Source organism: Argopecten irradians, chromosome 4 (genome assembly GCF_041381155.1).
Source record: "Argopecten irradians isolate NY chromosome 4, Ai_NY, whole genome shotgun sequence".
NCBI classification, from domain to species: Eukaryota; Metazoa; Mollusca; class Bivalvia; order Pectinida; family Pectinidae; genus Argopecten; species Argopecten irradians.
In genome coordinates this window covers 697,076-714,732 of record NC_091137.1, presented here as the reverse complement: position 1 = coordinate 714,732, position 17,657 = coordinate 697,076, and the positions used below count along the sequence as shown (strand labels likewise).

At 34.9% G+C, this 17,657-nt stretch overlaps 1 protein-coding gene across 4 annotated transcripts; it reads right to left on the bottom strand.

Moving 5' to 3' along the window:
- Nucleotides 1–4,870: 4,870 nt before the first annotated feature.
- On the bottom strand, nucleotides 4,871–16,727 carry LOC138320331 (uncharacterized). 4 transcript variants are annotated; one of them, XM_069263252.1, is made up of 12 exons: nucleotides 14,705–16,727; nucleotides 13,744–14,027; nucleotides 13,362–13,488; nucleotides 12,051–12,396; nucleotides 11,209–11,262; nucleotides 10,647–10,742; nucleotides 9,489–9,569; nucleotides 7,960–8,036; nucleotides 7,315–7,413; nucleotides 6,407–6,723; nucleotides 5,780–5,955; nucleotides 4,871–5,164 (listed from the first exon to the last, which is right to left on the bottom strand). In XM_069263252.1, the coding sequence occupies exons 2-12, from the start codon at nucleotides 14,021–14,023 to the stop codon at nucleotides 4,886–4,888; spliced, it is 1,932 nt and encodes a 643-aa protein (XP_069119353.1). In that variant the 5' UTR covers nucleotides 14,024–14,027; nucleotides 14,705–16,727; the 3' UTR covers nucleotides 4,871–4,885. The 4 variants fall into 4 exon arrangements, with proteins under 4 accessions (XP_069119353.1, XP_069119354.1, XP_069119352.1 ...); XM_069263253.1 differs by having other exon boundaries at nucleotides 16,276–16,727; XM_069263251.1 differs by having other exon boundaries at nucleotides 14,687–16,726.
- Nucleotides 16,728–17,657: the final 930 nt, after the last annotated feature.

Below are 17,657 nucleotides of genomic sequence, written 5' to 3'. Positions count from 1 at the left end.
AAAATGGCCAAAATATGGCTCCGTAAAGTTCGTCACGTATGAGACGCGTCTCTGCACATCACTTTGCCGGCTTCCTGTTTAAAGGGGTTTTAATATATATCACTCTGATGTTTTGCATATTTGTAGTCGGTATAAAAGTCTACAACACTGCCAATTTTCAGGGGCATATCTTTCAAAATGGCTGAGTATTTTCCCGCCAAAAATGACAGAATCTTAATAAGTCGGTTTTGCCGCTTAAAAAGGTTTCCGACTTCCGGTACAAAGCGGTTTAAAGTTATGGTTATAATTTTTTGTACATTTATTGTCCGTAATATGATCTACAAAATGGCGGATTTTCAGGTGCGAAGTATTCAAAATGGCAAAGTAAATGCCCGCGAAAGTTTAAAACGATTTAATTTACAACACAACTTTGACCGTCTAATTTCAGACGATTTATCCATGTTGTTTTGAAATATTGATACGATTTTTTGCACAACCGTACACACGTGCATGTACTACATAATGGTGGTTTTATAGATGCACATAACTGTAAATTAACCTAAGTTTTTACCCGCCAAAAGTTTGACACGGTAAGATTTGAACATTTTTTTTGCGTTCAACTTTGGCCACTTCCGGTACAAAGTGGTTTTTATATATCGCTTTGATTTTTCAATCGCGAAAAGTCTGGAAAATGCCTGACAATATGGCGTTTTTATGAAGTGGGAACCTCCCATAATGGCCGAGATTTTGCCCGCCAAATTTGACACGATTTATCAAGTTCCGTGTTAGGGCTATTTTTTTCGGTAAATCTTGTTGTGAGCTAGAGCGCTAATTTTTTGTACAAAGATAGACAATTGCAAGCTGCACCACGAATCCTAGTCACATTTGCGAAAATTTCAAAAATGGCCGATATTTTGACCGACAAAGATTTTTGTGAAAAATGCTTTTGTGAGCTAGAGCGCTAATTTTTTGTACAACGATAGATGGTAAAAAATGATGACAATTCCACAAAGTCCGGGTTGCATAACTTTAAAAATGGCCAAAATATGGCTCCGTAAAGTTCGTCACGTATGAGACGCGTCTCTGCACATCACTTTGCCGGCTTCCTGTTTCAAGGGGTTTTAATATATCACTCTGATGTTTTGCATATTTGTAGTCGGTATAAAAGTCTACAACACTGCCAATTTTCAGGGGCATATCTTTCAAAATGGCTGAGTATTTTCCCGCCAAAAATGACAGAATCTTAATAAGTCGGTTTTGCCGCTTAAAAAAGGTTTCCGACTTCCGGTACAAAGCGGTTTAAAGTTATGGTTATAATTTTTTGGTACATTTATTGTCCGTAATATGATCTACAAAATGGCGGATTTTCAGGTGCGAAGTATTCAAAATGGCAAAGTAAATGCCCGCGAAAGTTTAAAACGATTTAATTTACAACACAACTTTGACCGTCTAATTTCAGACGATTTATCCATGTTGTTTTGAAATATTGATACGATTTTTTGCACAACCGTACACACGTGCATGTACTACATAATGGTGGTTTTATAGATGCACATAACTGTAAATTAACCTAAGTTTTTACCCGCCAAAAGTTTGACACGGTAAGATTTGAACATTTTTTGCGTTCAACTTTGGCCACTTCCGGTACAAAGTGGTTTTTATATATCGCTTTGATTTTTCAATCGCGAAAAGTCTGGAAAATGCCTGACAATATGGCGTTTTTATGAAGTGGGAACCTCCCATAATGGCCGAGATTTTGCCCGCCAAATTTGACACGATTTATCAAGTTCCGTGTTAGGGCTATTTTTTCGGTAAATCTTGTTGTGAGCTAGAGCGCTAGAGCGCTAATTTTTTTGTACAAAGATAGACAATTGCAAGCTGCACCACGAATCCTAGTCACATTTGCGAAAATTTCAAAAATGGCCGATATTTTGACCGACAAAGATTTTTGTGAAAAATGCTTTTGTGAGCTAGAGCGCTAATTTTTTGTACAACGATAGATGGTAAAAAATGATGACAATTCCACAAAGTCCGGGTTGCATAACTTTAAAAATGGCCAAAATATGGCTCCGTAAAGTTCGTCACGTATGAGACGCGTCTCTGCACATCACTTTGCCGGCTTCCTGTTTCAAGGGGTTTTAATATATCACTCTGATGTTTTTGCATATTTGTAGTCGGTATAAAAGTCTACAACACTGCCAATTTTCAGGGGCATATCTTTCAAAATGGCTGAGTATTTTCCCGCCAAAAATGACAGAATCTTAATAAGTCGGTTTTGCCGCTTAAAAAGGTTTCCGACTTCCGGTACAAAGCGGTTTAAAGTTATGGTTATAATTTTTTGGTACATTTATTGTCCGTAATATGATCTACAAAATGGCGGATTTTCAGGTGCGAAGTATTCAAAATGGCAAAGTAAATGCCCGCGAAAGTTTAAAACGATTTAATTTACAACACAACTTTGACCGTCTAATTTCAGACGATTTATCCATGTTGTTTTGAAATATTGATACGATTTTTTGCACAACCGTACACACGTGCATGTACTACATAATGGTGGTTTTATAGATGCACATAACTGTAAATTAACCTAAGTTTTTACCCGCCAAAAGTTTGACACGGTAAGATTTGAACATTTTTTGCGTTCAACTTTGGCCACTTCCGGTACAAAGTGGTTTTTTATATATCGCTTTGATTTTTCAATCGCGAAAAGTCTGGAAAATGCCTGACAATATGGCGTTTTTATGAAGTGGGAACCTCCCATAATGGCCGAGATTTTGCCCGCCAAATTTGACACGATTTATCAAGTTCCGTGTTAGGGCTATTTTTTCGGTAAATCTTGTTGTGAGCTAGAGCGCTAATTTTTTGTACAAAGATAGACAATTGCAAGCTGCACCACGAATCCTAGTCACATTTGCGAAAATTTCAAAAATGGCCGATATTTTGACCGACAAAGATTTTTGTGAAAAATGCTTTTGTGAGCTAGAGCGCTAATTTTTTGTACAACGATAGATGGTAAAAAATGATGACAATTCCACAAAGTCCGGGTTGCATAACTTTAAAAATGGCCAAAATATGGCTCCGTAAAGTTCGTCACGTATGAGACGCGTCTCTGCACATCACTTTGCCGGCTTCCTGTTTCAAGGGGTTTTAATATATCACTCTGATGTTTTGCATATTTGTAGTCGGTATAAAAGTCTACAACACTGCCAATTTTCAGGGGCATATCTTTCAAAATGGCTGAGTATTTTCCCGCCAAAAATGACAGAATCTTAATAAGTCGGTTTTGCCGCTTAAAAAAGGTTTCCGACTTCCGGTACAAAGCGGTTTAAAGTTATGGTTATAATTTTTTGTACATTTATTGTCCGTAATATGATCTACAAAATGGCGGATTTTCAGGTGCGAAGTATTCAAAATGGCAAAGTAAATGCCCGCGAAAGTTTAAAACGATTTAATTTACAACACAACTTTGACCGTCTAATTTCAGACGATTTATCCATGTTGTTTTGAAATATTGATACGATTTTTTGCACAACCGTACACACGTGCATGTACTACATAATGGTGGTTTTATAGATGCACATAACTGTAAATTAACCTAAGTTTTTACCCGCCAAAAGTTTGACACGGTAAGATTTGAACATTTTTTGCGTTCAACTTTGGCCACTTCCGGTACAAAGTGGTTTTTATATATCGCTTTGATTTTTCAATCGCGAAAAGTCTGGAAAATGCCTGACAATATGGCGTTTTTATGAAGTGGGAACCTCCCATAATGGCCGAGATTTTGCCCGCCAAATTTGACACGATTTATCAAGTTCCGTGTTAGGGCTATTTTTTTCGGTAAATCTTGTTGTGAGCTAGAGCGCTAATTTTTTTGTACAAAGATAGACAATTGCAAGCTGCACCACGAATCCTAGTCACATTTGCGAAAATTTCAAAAATGGCCGATATTTTGACCGACAAAGATTTTTTGTGAAAAATGCTTTTGTGAGCTAGAGCGCTAATTTTTTGTACAACGATAGATGGTAAAAAATGATGACAATTCCACAAAGTCCGGGTTGCATAACTTTAAAAATGGCCAAAATATGGCTCCGTAAAGTTCGTCACGTATGAGACGCGTCTCTGCACATCACTTTGCCGGCTTCCTGTTTCAAGGGGTTTTAATATATCACTCTGATGTTTTGCATATTTGTAGTCGGTATAAAAGTCTACAACACTGCCAATTTTCAGGGGCATATCTTTCAAAATGGCTGAGTATTTTCCCGCCAAAAATGACAGAATCTTAATAAGTCGGTTTTGCCGCTTAAAAAGGTTTCCGACTTCCGGTACAAAGCGGTTTAAAGTTATGGTTATAATTTTTTTGTACATTTATTGTCCGTAATATGATCTACAAAATGGCGGATTTTCAGGTGCGAAGTATTCAAAATGGCAAAGTAAATGCCCGCGAAAGTTTAAAACGATTTAATTTACAACACAACTTTGACCGTCTAATTTCAGACGATTTATCCATGTTGTTTTGAAATATTGATACGATTTTTTGCACAACCGTACACACGTGCATGTACTACATAATGGTGGTTTTATAGATGCACATAACTGTAAATTAACCTAAGTTTTTACCCGCCAAAAGTTTGACACGGTAAGATTTGAACATTTTTTGCGTTCAACTTTGGCCACTTCCGGTACAAAGTGGTTTTTATATATCGCTTTGATTTTTCAATCGCGAAAAGTCAAAAAAAGTTTTTAAATAAATTGATGGACCTTTCAGAATTATGCTATTTTCAAGGGTTAAACTCCATTTTTCAAGGCCATCTTCCATGGATAAATCAGTCATGGATATGAGAGAATTATTAATATTTTCCAGTTTTCTATACAACAGGGCCTTAAAAAGGCACTTGATTCTGCATAACTAGAATACTGACTCGTCAGCAAGGGCCCTCAAGGTAGATAACCATAGTAAATTTAAGGTTGCAACATACATGCAATATATAAGATTTAGGACAACATACTGTGAAAGGGCTTCTGTGACTCTCCCCACAACTACAAAATGTAGCAGGTCCTGAACAAGAAAGTCCCTGTCCTCTAAATTCCTCACTGGCCGCCAACACCCACTGATGTTCATTATCGTGGATAATCCAGCACTGGACAGATTCAAGTCAATATCCTCCAGGTTGGTACAATCCTTCAGCTGATTAGATGGAAATAGCATTGAATGACAAGTAGCAACAAGAGATCCCAGAGGGATCTTGGCGCCAACCAAAGAATGATCTACTTCTGACAATGGAAAGAGGGATCTTTTCTCTGCTTTTCAAACTTTTACTACTGGGTACAACATATTACTACATATGAAATTTGAGAACGATCTTTTCAGTACTTTCTAAGATATATAAAACTAACAAACTTCAATAATCAAAATCCAAGATGGCTACCTGTCAGCCATCTTGTTGACTGATCGGTCCCAAAATGCAATATGCACAACTAGACCCCTAGGGGAAACTGCACATGAAATTTGAGACGATCACTTCAATACTTTCTGAGAAATAGCGGTAACAAATTTTAATTATCAAAATCCAAGATGGCTGCCTGGTGGCCATCTTGTACACCGATTGGTCCCAAAATGCAATATGCATAACAAGGGTCCTAGGGGAACCTACATATGAAATTTGAGAAAGATCTCTTCAGCACTTTCTGAGAAATAGCAATAACAAGAATTGTTAACAGACGGAAGGACGGACGGACAGAATGCCTAGGTTAAATATATTTAAAGCTTCGCTACATAATGTATTCATATTTTCAAAATCACCTTTTTTATCTTTCCCTTCATATCTATGTCTTGAACATCCTCCAGCGTGAGATGCACTTTTCGTCCAACCATCATGTCAAACAGCAACTGGTTGAAGAATTTTGGAGCTGGTCCTCCGTGGACTATTGACATGGATATAATTGTTCCAGCATCTTTATATGCTCCCGAGCTTAGTGCTAAAAGTAGAACAAGAGATCTCCAGTAGGATCATACATAACTAAGTCCCAAGAACAACTATATACTACTAAATTTGATAACAAGACTATACATAATTGCTTGTAACTAAAAATAATGTCCTTCAAAAAGGGCCCTGTGGACGGTGAACTGGAAGTGTGGCTCTGACGGCCATCCTAGATTTTGGAGAACAAATTTAAATGGATAATGCACTAGCTTTAAAATAAATACCATCAGCAATGTATGTACTTTTTTTTTAAATTCGGCTTTTAAAACAGTTTGTGACATAATTGGCGGAAACCAATTGTGAACATACAGATAGACAGACAGACTGACAGGACAATTACAAAAGGACACCCACACGAGACATTTTCTTTCTTGTACACCACTAGGTTATACTTCAAGATCGACCACTTGGGTCATACGACTGCAAGTTATCATTATGTTTCATACCGTTTGGATTAAGACTTAAAAGTCTCTGTGTTTCTTGACCTTCAAATATATTTGAAAACTGAATATTTTTCAGCAGTAATCTCAAAAGTTCACGTTTTGGACCTCCTTCATCGACTGCCCCCTCAGGACTTCCTATGTCGTCCGTGAACTTCACTGACATCTTTCTCAGTGGACAGAAAGATTTTCTGTTTATGGCCCTCCTGGCTCCATCCATTACGTCATGTCTGTTAATGTTGAATTTGGTAATTTTGTTGCCATCATCTGCTACATGCAACTTTGATTTAAGAGCGACCAATTCCTCACGAAGATTTGGGATCCTGAAAAAAAAAGTTTCAGTGAACAAAGTCATGCGCAGTCAATTAGAAAATATATAATTTTTAAGGATTTGTTTTTATCAACTATTTCTATTTCCATGACTAAATTTATACTTTTAAGTAGGGAAGTCAGAAGCTGCTAGTAAGTTCTTTCAGGTGGAGCTTTTTCAAAGAAGGACTTTCAACCAATGTTATCATGTCCTCAAATGTTGCCTTATAATTGTTATTCCCTAAAACATTTCATGACATGCAGCAGTGCCTAAAGTGTTCTCTAATAAGATATCTAGTACATTCATTAGCAGTGCACTTAAGGAGGATAGCCTGTAAATAAATCTGTTACTGCAAAATTTCATTGAAATTGCTTCCACGGTTTTTTCAGAAGTCGGACGACGACGGACAAAAGGCGATTAGAATAGATCACTTGAGACTTTGTCTCAGGTGACCTAAAAACAGTTCTAATGGGGAAGTAGCAAAACAGTTTTTGAAGAAATGGTGTAAATTATAAATTTTTACAAAATCCACCTTAATTGGGACTGTAGTCAATTTCAGACAGATATTTCCCTCTAGAGAGGCCAATAGTTGATCAATACTTACCTTGAACTCTCAGCTGGATCAGGAAGTTCATCTCCAGAATCAGAGTCAAGTTGGATATATTCATCGGAGAACAGGCTCACATAGGACCTGAAAAAAAATCCGACAAAAGGGGTTTCAATAGCAATGTCCTCAAGTTTCCAGTGATCTATCTTGTTTACTCAAAATGTTGCAGTATTATATACTCAAAATTGAAAAGAAAAAAAAAAGAAAAATAAATAAATAAATAAAATTTATCTATAAAACTTATTCAACCGGTGAGTTATATTCATATAATTGGGCCTAGATGATCTTCAGTAGACTTAAGCTTTCGTCCATTGAATCCTGGATTGTTTTCACCGAGTAGGTTTGAATTCCATCAAAGTTTCCCCAAATTTGGTCAAAATCAACATTTGCTTTTTTTTGACAGCAGAACCAAAATCATGACAGGTGAACTTCCAGGGGAAAGCGGCATGTGGAGACAAAATTAGGAAAAATTTGATGTATAAACATGACCATTGAGAAGACAAAACATTGCAGGGTTGCAGTTTGGACAACTGTACAGATGGGCACATGGGGGACTTTGTCTCAAAGAGGTTAAAAGGTCATTTGCTGTGTATGTACCCCAAAGAAGCTCTTTCATAGACTTTTTAAGTTTGCAGAACTTACGTGGATCCTGGAATCCTCCGACTATTATTCCTTGATAAACTCAGCTTATTTCGAACATTTCTGGTTTCAAAGACCACCTGTAGAAAAAGGCGTTCAAAAAGTGTAGTACACAAAAATGTAATAGAGGGTATATAGTTACTACTCAAAGTTCTGATTGTTCTAAGTAAAATTTATGTATTATTATTATTTATTTTTCAAAATCTAGATTAATGCTAATCAATCTACCTACAAGCTATGGGTTTTTTATGTACAATTCGTTGATGGATAAATTTTTTTATGTATTCCATGCATTTTAAAGTATATGTTAGACCCTTATTTGTAAATAAAATATACGCTAAACATCAATGAAATGAAGTTCAATCTTTGAAAGTAAGGCCAAATTATTTTTTGTGCATCCACAAAATATACAAACGGTTAATATCAACCTTACTTTCCAAGTTTGAACTTGTATTTCATTGATGTTGATCACATGTTTCATGTATAGATATAAGTATACAGTAGTGTAAAGTTACTTCAAGTAAGGCCTTTTCATGGCCACGACAAGGCAAAATTCAAGGCCTTTTCCATAATTCAGAATAATATACTGCAACAAGGCACTTGTATTACTAACAGACGGTCAAGATTCCAGAAAAAAGAACAATTCAGATTCGTTTTTTTTTTTTTTTTTTTTTTTTTTAAATATTCCGACACTTTATGCAATTTGGATATAATTTTTAATTGTTTGGCATTCTTTTAATTTTGCATGGAAGTGACCTGACTGATAAAAATCAAGAAAATTCAATGCCCAAAATGGTGTTTTCAAGGCTTTACATGTATCTCCATTTTTCTAAGCCTATCACTGTAGGGACAAACGGACAGTTGACAAACAGTATTTTTTCTCTTATCAAAAACAGGAGCAGACGAATAAGTATTTTTGTTTTAAAGTTACAACAAAAGTTACTAAGTTTGAGCTTCTAATTTCACTTCAAGATAAAAATATTAAATGATTTATTGCATCATGAAAAAAATCTGTGGCACTATGTCCTATATCGAATGAAATACCGATTGTGCACGCACCAAAAGCAAAATAAATTATTTTATATTATTTTTGTGTTAATTACACATATATATACATGATTAAACATGTCATTGCCACCATTTTCCGGGTGCGTTTGATTGCAAAGTCCCAAAAGACGCTTCCGTGAACGTAAATTATTAAAAAATGATATGCTCCAGGTGGAATGGACTGGTAAAGGACATAAGATATCAATTACTGATGTCGTAGGTATAAGACATCATTTGGGGTTTTAACTGGGGTAACGCCACGATTGAGAAAATAGCTACTGAATTTGGGAAAATATAGTGCTGTTTTTCAATTGGAAATGGGTCCATTTATATAATTACTGAACCCTATAAAGACCTGGAAAAAACCAGATTTGGTTAAAATTTGTTCAGGTGGTTTAGAGGGAGTAATTAATTTCAAAATAATTGTTTTGAAATTAACAGTCCCAACAGACAAAGTTAATGTCAGACAACCTAAAGATACATACTGTCGGTGTTCCTGAATTTGATGGAATTTGATGATGCTCCTGGTATTCTGGTGGATCTCTGGTGTTTTGTTGGATCTCTCTCTTAAAATAAAATTTCATCATTATCAAATGAAATAAAGTCATTGTTCCTGTATAGTATTGCTTTGTTTTAAGATCAATCCGATTTGATCAATTTAGAGACGCCGGTCCTACGTGATATGCCAAAAACCTCAAAAGTGAAATTTTGGTGGCAATTGGGAGTAGTCTATGAGTAATATATATATGATATCCTACACCCTGTCCCATGAAAGCTTGAGGTTAGGTTTAACCTTGGTTGAAACATGAAAAATTAAACTGAAGTCTTATTCGGAAGTAAGACATTTAACTTTGTTACCAAGTTGAAGAAAATCGGTTAATATTTATTACAGTTATTGAACAGAAGTGCCAGAAAATGACTTTTTCTTTTTATTAAATCAAATGGCCATAAAATTGCTAATTAAGATCTGCCAAAAGTGGCGATCGAACTTGGCTAAGCCCTTAAGGCATTTAACTTTGTTACCAAGTTTTAACAATATTCGTTTTTACATTTGATAGTTATTACACAGTCTCAGAAACTGCAGAAAAATGACATTAGTAGTAAATCAAAGGGCCTTAACTCTGATAAATAACATCCGTTGAAAGAGTTGATCGCACCTGGCCAGGTACTTAAGGCATTCAACCTTGTTACCAATTTTGAAGAAAATCGGTTAATATTTATTACAGTTATTGTACGGAAGTGGCGGAAACTGACTTTTTATTTATTTAAGCAAAGGTCCATAACTCCGCTTAATAAGGTCTGTTGAAAGTCGCGATCTTGTTACTAAGTTTGAAGAAAATTGGTTTACATTTGTTACACTTATTGCACCGAAATGGCAGAAAATGACGTTTTTAGTAATTCAAAGGGCCATAACTCTGCTAAATAAGGTCCATCAACAGTCGCGATCGAACTTGGCCGAGCTCTTAAGGCATTTAACCTTGTCACCAATTTTGAAGAAAATCGGTGTATATTTGTTACAGTTATTGCACGGAAACGAAGTGTTACAGACAGACGGACAAAGCCATTTAATTAATATCCCCCGTTTCCCCAGTCATATATTTCAGCACAACAATAGTGGCCTGCGTGTACACAAAAATACATACTGTTGGTGTCCCCAAATTTGATGGAATTGGATCATCAGGACTTGACCTCCAGGTTCCTGTTGCCTGCTCCAGGTGGTCTAGTGGATATCTGGGCTTCTTCAAATGAAATTTAATCATTACAATTATCAATGACATTTACAAAAGGCCCATCATGGGCCTGAACAGTCACATTACACAGGACCAACTTAAAATTAAGGTTCATGCTAGAGGAACCTGCACATAAAATTTGAGACAGATCCCTTCATCCCTTTCTGAGAAATAGCGGTAACAAGAAATGTTAACGTATGGACGGACTACGGACTGTGAACAAAAAAGCGATTTGAATAGCCCCGCCATCATCAGATCAAATATAGAAAATCGTCTCCTATATGACAATTTTGAAATTTCCCTAAAAATCATCAAAATACCTCATAAAACGCTGTAGTAAGTATGGACGAACAGACAGACAGAATCAGGGTAAAACAATATCCCCCCCCCCCCCCCCCCCCCCCCCCCCGACTAATTTGTACCGGGGCAAAAAATGGTTTGATCAATGTCAACTAATAGAAGTTATATGTACAACCTTTGATGATACTAGTGCAGGAAGGGCATCATCCATATCCACTTCATCTGAATTCTGTCGTGAAAAAAAAGAAACTATTGAATACAATGTTTAATTGTTAGTCATTATTAAACATTACACACCTTGTCCAATTTCAAAACAATTGACCTTATTGTTAGCTTATGGTTGACAAGGAAACCAATTGTAGACAGATGGACAGATAGTTGATTATACAAAAGGTGTCCTGATAGAGATATGAATGTGATTATTTCTCTACAAAGTAAATGAAATCAAATCATATTAGACTGCAAAATCTATTTTAGAAGACTTCAGATTGGCAACAAAGATTTGTCTGGGGGGTCGGAGCCAAAATTTATACAAACTCTTTTCCCCTTCCCCCAAGGATGTTTCTGGCCAAATTTGGTTACAATATCCATGCAGAACTTTGACTAGTAGCGAATTAAAGGAAATGTTGGCGGACAGATGCCGGGCCATGACAAAAAATTAAGCTCATCGGCCCTTCAGGCCAGGTGAACTAAAAATGTTTTTATTTAATTCTTAATTGAATTTTTGAAAGTTTTGCAATAATAATCCTCAGTGTCAGCTGCTAAAAATAGTGTCAGTCGACAGGCCGTTAACACAGGTATATATATTTTGGATCTAACAGATCAAATATAGCAAGAAATTACTTTATCTTAATAAGCTTTTATTACGTATTAATTTTATGCAACTATGAGGATTATGCAAATAGGGATCATGCAAATAAATGGAGTCCTCTATATTAGATTATAGTATAGTATGGCAATCAATGATGCATTTTTAGTACAAGCATGATGGTTGACTGTTTTATGACATTTCATTACCTGTTTTATCATGAGATAAAGTTTCCCCTGCCCTATATTTGTTTTCAACATTTCACCATTCCACCTTTCACCACCTAGTTGGGGCTCATACAGAGTTTTCCCGGCGCATGTAAGGAACTCAAAGTCCTCTGCTCCAATGTTCAAAATCCTCGCAATTTTACTTCTAATTGTTTCTTCATCATCGATTGTTGAGAAAGTAAAAATCCCCTCACTTAGTGTCAAAGATTTTGCAAATGAGGATGGCAGTTCCACCCGTTTAATTAGACAACACTTAATACTTTTGGTTACTTCCTTTGGTTTCTTTGGGTTTCTGTTCATGTAGGTTTCTCGCGTCTGTTTTCTTGTCCTGGGCAGGAAGGAATAGTAGAGTGTGATTATATTATATAATGCCCATTTACCTATAGGTTTTACAAGCTGAGCAAATACTAAACAAGCAAATTTGTGGAATTTATATGCCCCGCCCTCCGTTAAACAATAAGCATAAATTCTGCTTCAAGTTTTTTTTTCTTATAATTTTTTGGGGGTTTTTGTTTTGAAATTTTCGTTAATTAAAGGGCCATAACTCCGCTAAAAAGGGTTCAATAAAAGTGCCAAGCAAATTAATCCGAGCCCTTGGGACATTTAACGATGTGACCAAGTTACAAAATCACTTTAGATATGTTGCAATTATTGCATTGAAACGAGGCATTACAGACTGACAGACGGACAGACCCAAATTAATACCCCCCGTTTCTGAGACCGGGGATAATTACTAAAAATGAAACGGCCATATATAGCCCACAATATAATGTCCTAAAATAAAGTAATGCATATTGCTAATCAACCAAAAGTAGCAATTGTTGATTTCGATCATGGTTACCTTTGAACAATTTCACACTCCCATATGATATTTATATAAATATATACATAAAAATAAAAATGACCTAACTTTTCCCACCCTTTTACATTTCCTCAGGGTGTGTGTTTAATCCATAGAAATTATAGAAAATATAAATTATAGGAAATATTAATTAAATAATCATTTCATTTTAAAGGGCCATAACTCTAAAAAGATACATATATCACAGAAATCACCTCCCCTTGATGTGCACCTTCACACCACGATATTACTATGCAAAATTTGAACTCATGCAATTCTCCCAAGAGGTTTGTGAGAAGTTGCAAAATCTTTTGTGGCCAAACAAATGAACTTTATAATAAATTACCTGATAAACCCACCATAATATAGCATGGACGTACCACGGATGGACTTACAGGCAAAGTACCGGACATTGCCTCTCCCAATTACATGTATTTACCGTAAAAACTTACAAAGGCATCCTTGGGTTAAATCCAATTGGGGAAGTTCCTGGAGTTTTCAGTTTCTGTGTAGATCCAAATGTTCTGGAGATGTTCATTGCTAGGCTGCTAGTGTTTCTCAAGACGCTTCTGGCCTGATCTACAATATACAAAATATACCTAATAAGGAATAAAGAAAAATTAAGAGAAATGCATGATATACACGTACTCATAAGCAGAGACATAAATAAAGAGGGACTGGTTACTCGTTCACAAACATCAGTGTTTTCCATGTTTTCTGGCAAACATGCCCTAGCTGGTAAAGTGATTTTTATCCCGGTGTATAAATAAAATCAAGATCTAAATATAAAGGAGTCCACATACAATGTGAAATTGTCTGTCAACAAATACAAACCTGTAGCAGTCGCACTTGTTACAAGAAAAACATCTTCTTCTGAAGGAATAAGAAATGCTTCGTTTTTGACAGCTACTGCCATCCAACCAGAACCTTCATGGCCATCTTGATCTGCTCTGTTGGGAGTCTGTCGTCTGTATTTCAGTCCAATGGCTTGTGGAAACTGAGATTTTATGGTCGATATCTCTATTTTATCGCCTGCAGAAACTGGTATGAAAATTCCATCAGCATTCATATGCGGTAACACCAGCACATGCCGGTCAGAAGATGCAGAAGACATTTTCCTGGAATAAATAAAAAGACCAAATATTTATTTTACCTTCTTGTCTAACTTACTCACTCTAAGGTGGTGTTAAAGGATGGCCCATGTCGCTTTTTCTAATATTTTAGTATAAATATATGAAAGAGACGTATCTTTGTGCCATTGTATGTATTTATTGAATCAAAGTCAATACGTTATTTTTATTTTTTTTATTTTTAATAACAGATGATCAAATTAAATGAATGATGTAGGCATGTATATATATATACATGTAGTTGATGTCTACATTGATCTTCACTGTTCTTTGGGGTATTATACTACCTGTGTTTGAATAATTACGTTAAAGTTAAATTGCCCTAGGAGCATGCGCTCGCAGCACTGCAAAAGTCCGACTACAGTGAGAAAAATCTCATCATTTTCATTAGGGAGAGATTTTTTCTCTCATACTATTCCCAACCCAGAATTAACCTTACTTCCTCGGAATTTTAAATTCCTATCCATAACACACAGTACAACAAATAGCAAGCACACTTCACATGACAAATACTAGACTATTCATTGTGTACATATTTATGGTTTATGTTACTTTAAATCATAAGAATGCAGCCAAATCATCCTAACATATGTAGATATGATCACCAACGTGAACAACATTCGAATTATCCTTCAAAATGTACATACCCGATTGAATAAAGATACCTGTATACAAATAGACATTATCTGTAAACGAGTAAGTATCTGACTCAAATGACAGTAAAATCAAATTTGACATTTCGGAAAACAACTTTCGACCAAAACAGGAAATCGGATACTGGCACAAAAAAACGGACCCGGAATCAGTTTAAATATCCGGATATGACTTCTGCCGTGATAGCAAAAATTGAGTAATTTTATATTCTAGACTAAAACAAATTAAAAAAGGGTGCCAAATATATGTATTAATAAAAAACATTGTATCAGATAAATCCTGAGGAAATGTATGTAATGTTTTGTTTTTATAATTTATTATATCAAATTATATCTAATTTGATATAATGTATAACATGGCGACGAATGTGGTATAATATATATAAATGATAAGAATTTTAGAGTTTGAAATTTGGACTAATATATTATTATCTACATTTACATATGCGGCTTTCAAGTAAATATGTTACATTGTGTAGGTCAAGCACATGTGTTTCATATTTACAATAGTATATGTACGTATATGTAAAGTCTATTGGAAACCAACTTCTGTTAGGGTCATTGTATAACTACTAATTACATAGCCATGTTATTAATTATGATACATGATAAGTTCTAATGAGTAAACATGTTTCCCTATGTAATACAGCATCTACGTTGGGTCAACTGTTCCAGGTATTGGCTTTCATACCCAAATATTGACATATGTTATCCTGATGTACTGCTATATTAACTCGCCAATAATCTCTGTACAGAGTCGACTCCTAAGACTCCAATAAACGTATCGTACCATCCACTCAATCTGCGTTGGAGTTCTACATCTACACACACCACAACAACCTACGAAACTACACGAAGATATAAACATCATATTTTCTGTATTTGAACTTAAACTTAAAGTAGCAGCATCGTCTAGTGTGGCGAGTTCCAGATTTTCATATAGCTGATGCTTCTGGCCTAGACTTAGTCAAAAGGCCAGAATCATTCTGGCTATAGTGCAGGTCACAATTAAATGGTCTGTACCCGAAAAAGGCATGTTTTTTTCTAAAATAATTGATCATTATTTTTTTAATTTTTGTGACCAGAATAACACTAATGTAGGTCTAAAGTGAAAAAGGGCACAGCAATTTTCATAATAAATTTGAACTTTGAAAAATTGAAGGGGGATGGAGCAATGCTAAAGATACAATTCGTCCACTATTATTTTATAGTTGGCGAGTTGACCTACTGAAACATTCAAGATGACATCGACCTGCACCATAAGAACTAAATCAAGGGTTTGCCTTCTTTTGATCTTTACATAATAATTCTTTTCTTAAAATATTTTGAAAGGTGTGTCGAAAATTACCCGCACACCCGGCCGTAAAACTTACGCAGGGTCAGAAGCAAGCAGGCCCATAGGCCTATATAACGTTAAATGTAACACGTGGCTGACCATGTCATAACTGTTACACACTGTACAACTTCGAAATAAAACAAACATATATAAAATATATCCGGTTGAACGATGCCGATTGTGACTTTGTAGCTTCATATCCAAACTTGTGCTAATGGAAACTGTATATACTCCACAATATACTCACCATTTACAAACAAAATCTTATAATTTCGCCGCCAGTGAAGAGATGCGGCCATTAACAGATTAGCCAATCAGACGAGCCGTTACAAATGCGACATTAGCATATATCCCATGATGCTAATTATTACACAAATAAAAAAAAGTCACACATATTTTTTTTCACACACGAACATAAAACAAAATCACACTCAAATATATATTTTTACACACAAACCATTTTTTTCACACACAAATATAAAAAAAATACACAAAAATATTTTTTACACACAAATATTTTTTTCACACACACAAAGAAAATATTGAACATAAATTTTATTTTTACACACAAATACAAAAAAATTACATAAACATTTATTGCTTTTACACACAAATTAAAAAATATTGAACACATACAAAGATATATTACAAACAATTTTTTTTTTACACAAATGTTTTTACTTATTGAATTTTGCAACGATCGGCACGCCATAGTCTTGTATGCATAATATCAAGTTTTCTGTTTCCAACTGACCGTCTTATGATAATTGTTCTAAGCGAAAACGTTATGTAGTAATGTAATACATTGTTTTTTTTCAAATTCAGTTTGCTAAATATATTTTACTTCATTACACTTAAATATTTAATATTACCATACCATTAATTTCGTTTTTATTACTTTTTTTCCTGAGCTAACAGATTTGTGGATAAATAATATTTTGTTAATTTCATTTCTATAAATATCAACATACCTTTTTGTTTTTAAATTATTACTTTTCATTTACACGAATACATTTTTACACATATATATTTAAAACGTCTGGTTTGTTCTGCTGACATGGTTAACATGCATTATAAAAATGTAAATTGGAACAACCAGTATGTCTTGAGTACAATAGGGTGGTGAGGTATCTCATTCAGGCCCATTGTCTCGATATAATGGCATTTTACGTTTACATATATTTTACATACACAAATACAGAACAATGGAACTTTCTTTGCAAAATGATTTTCATTTCATTTTTATTATTAAATATATCAGCTTTAATTGGAAAGCGATATTTCATCCGTTTGTTTTTTAGACGATTCAACGTCAGATTCAAACAACATTTTTTTCTCATTAACGTCATTTTTATACAGCACAAGTCTTAACAGTACTAGATCAGGATAATTGATTTTTTTCCCTTTTGGATTGAATAACTATTTATAATTGATTTTTATTTTGCTTACGAACTGTTATAATCCATTATTTTACAAAATCAAGACATTTCAAATTTGAACAATTACGTTATTCATTTCAGTTATTTAAAATTTGTTGTCTTATAGTAAACATTTTGTAAAGGTTGGTTAGGTATATCTGCCTGAAGACATATCTGCTTCCGCTCTATAAATTTATGATAAATTGTGCCC

Excerpts from the sequence above, each read along its gene's own strand:
- LOC138320331 (XM_069263252.1), bottom strand. The coding sequence starts at position 14,023 with ATGTCTTCTGCATCTTCTGACCGGCATGTGCTGGTGTTACCGCATATG. Across the intron at positions 10,743-11,208 it reads CTGCACTAGTATCATCAAAG|AAGCCCAGATATCCACTAGA; the intron begins GTTGTACATATA and ends TTTCATTTGAAG. Across the intron at positions 7,414-7,959 it reads CGGAGGATTCCAGGATCCAC|ATTTTTTTTCAGGTCCTATG; the intron begins GTAAGTTCTGCA and ends CCCTTTTGTCGG.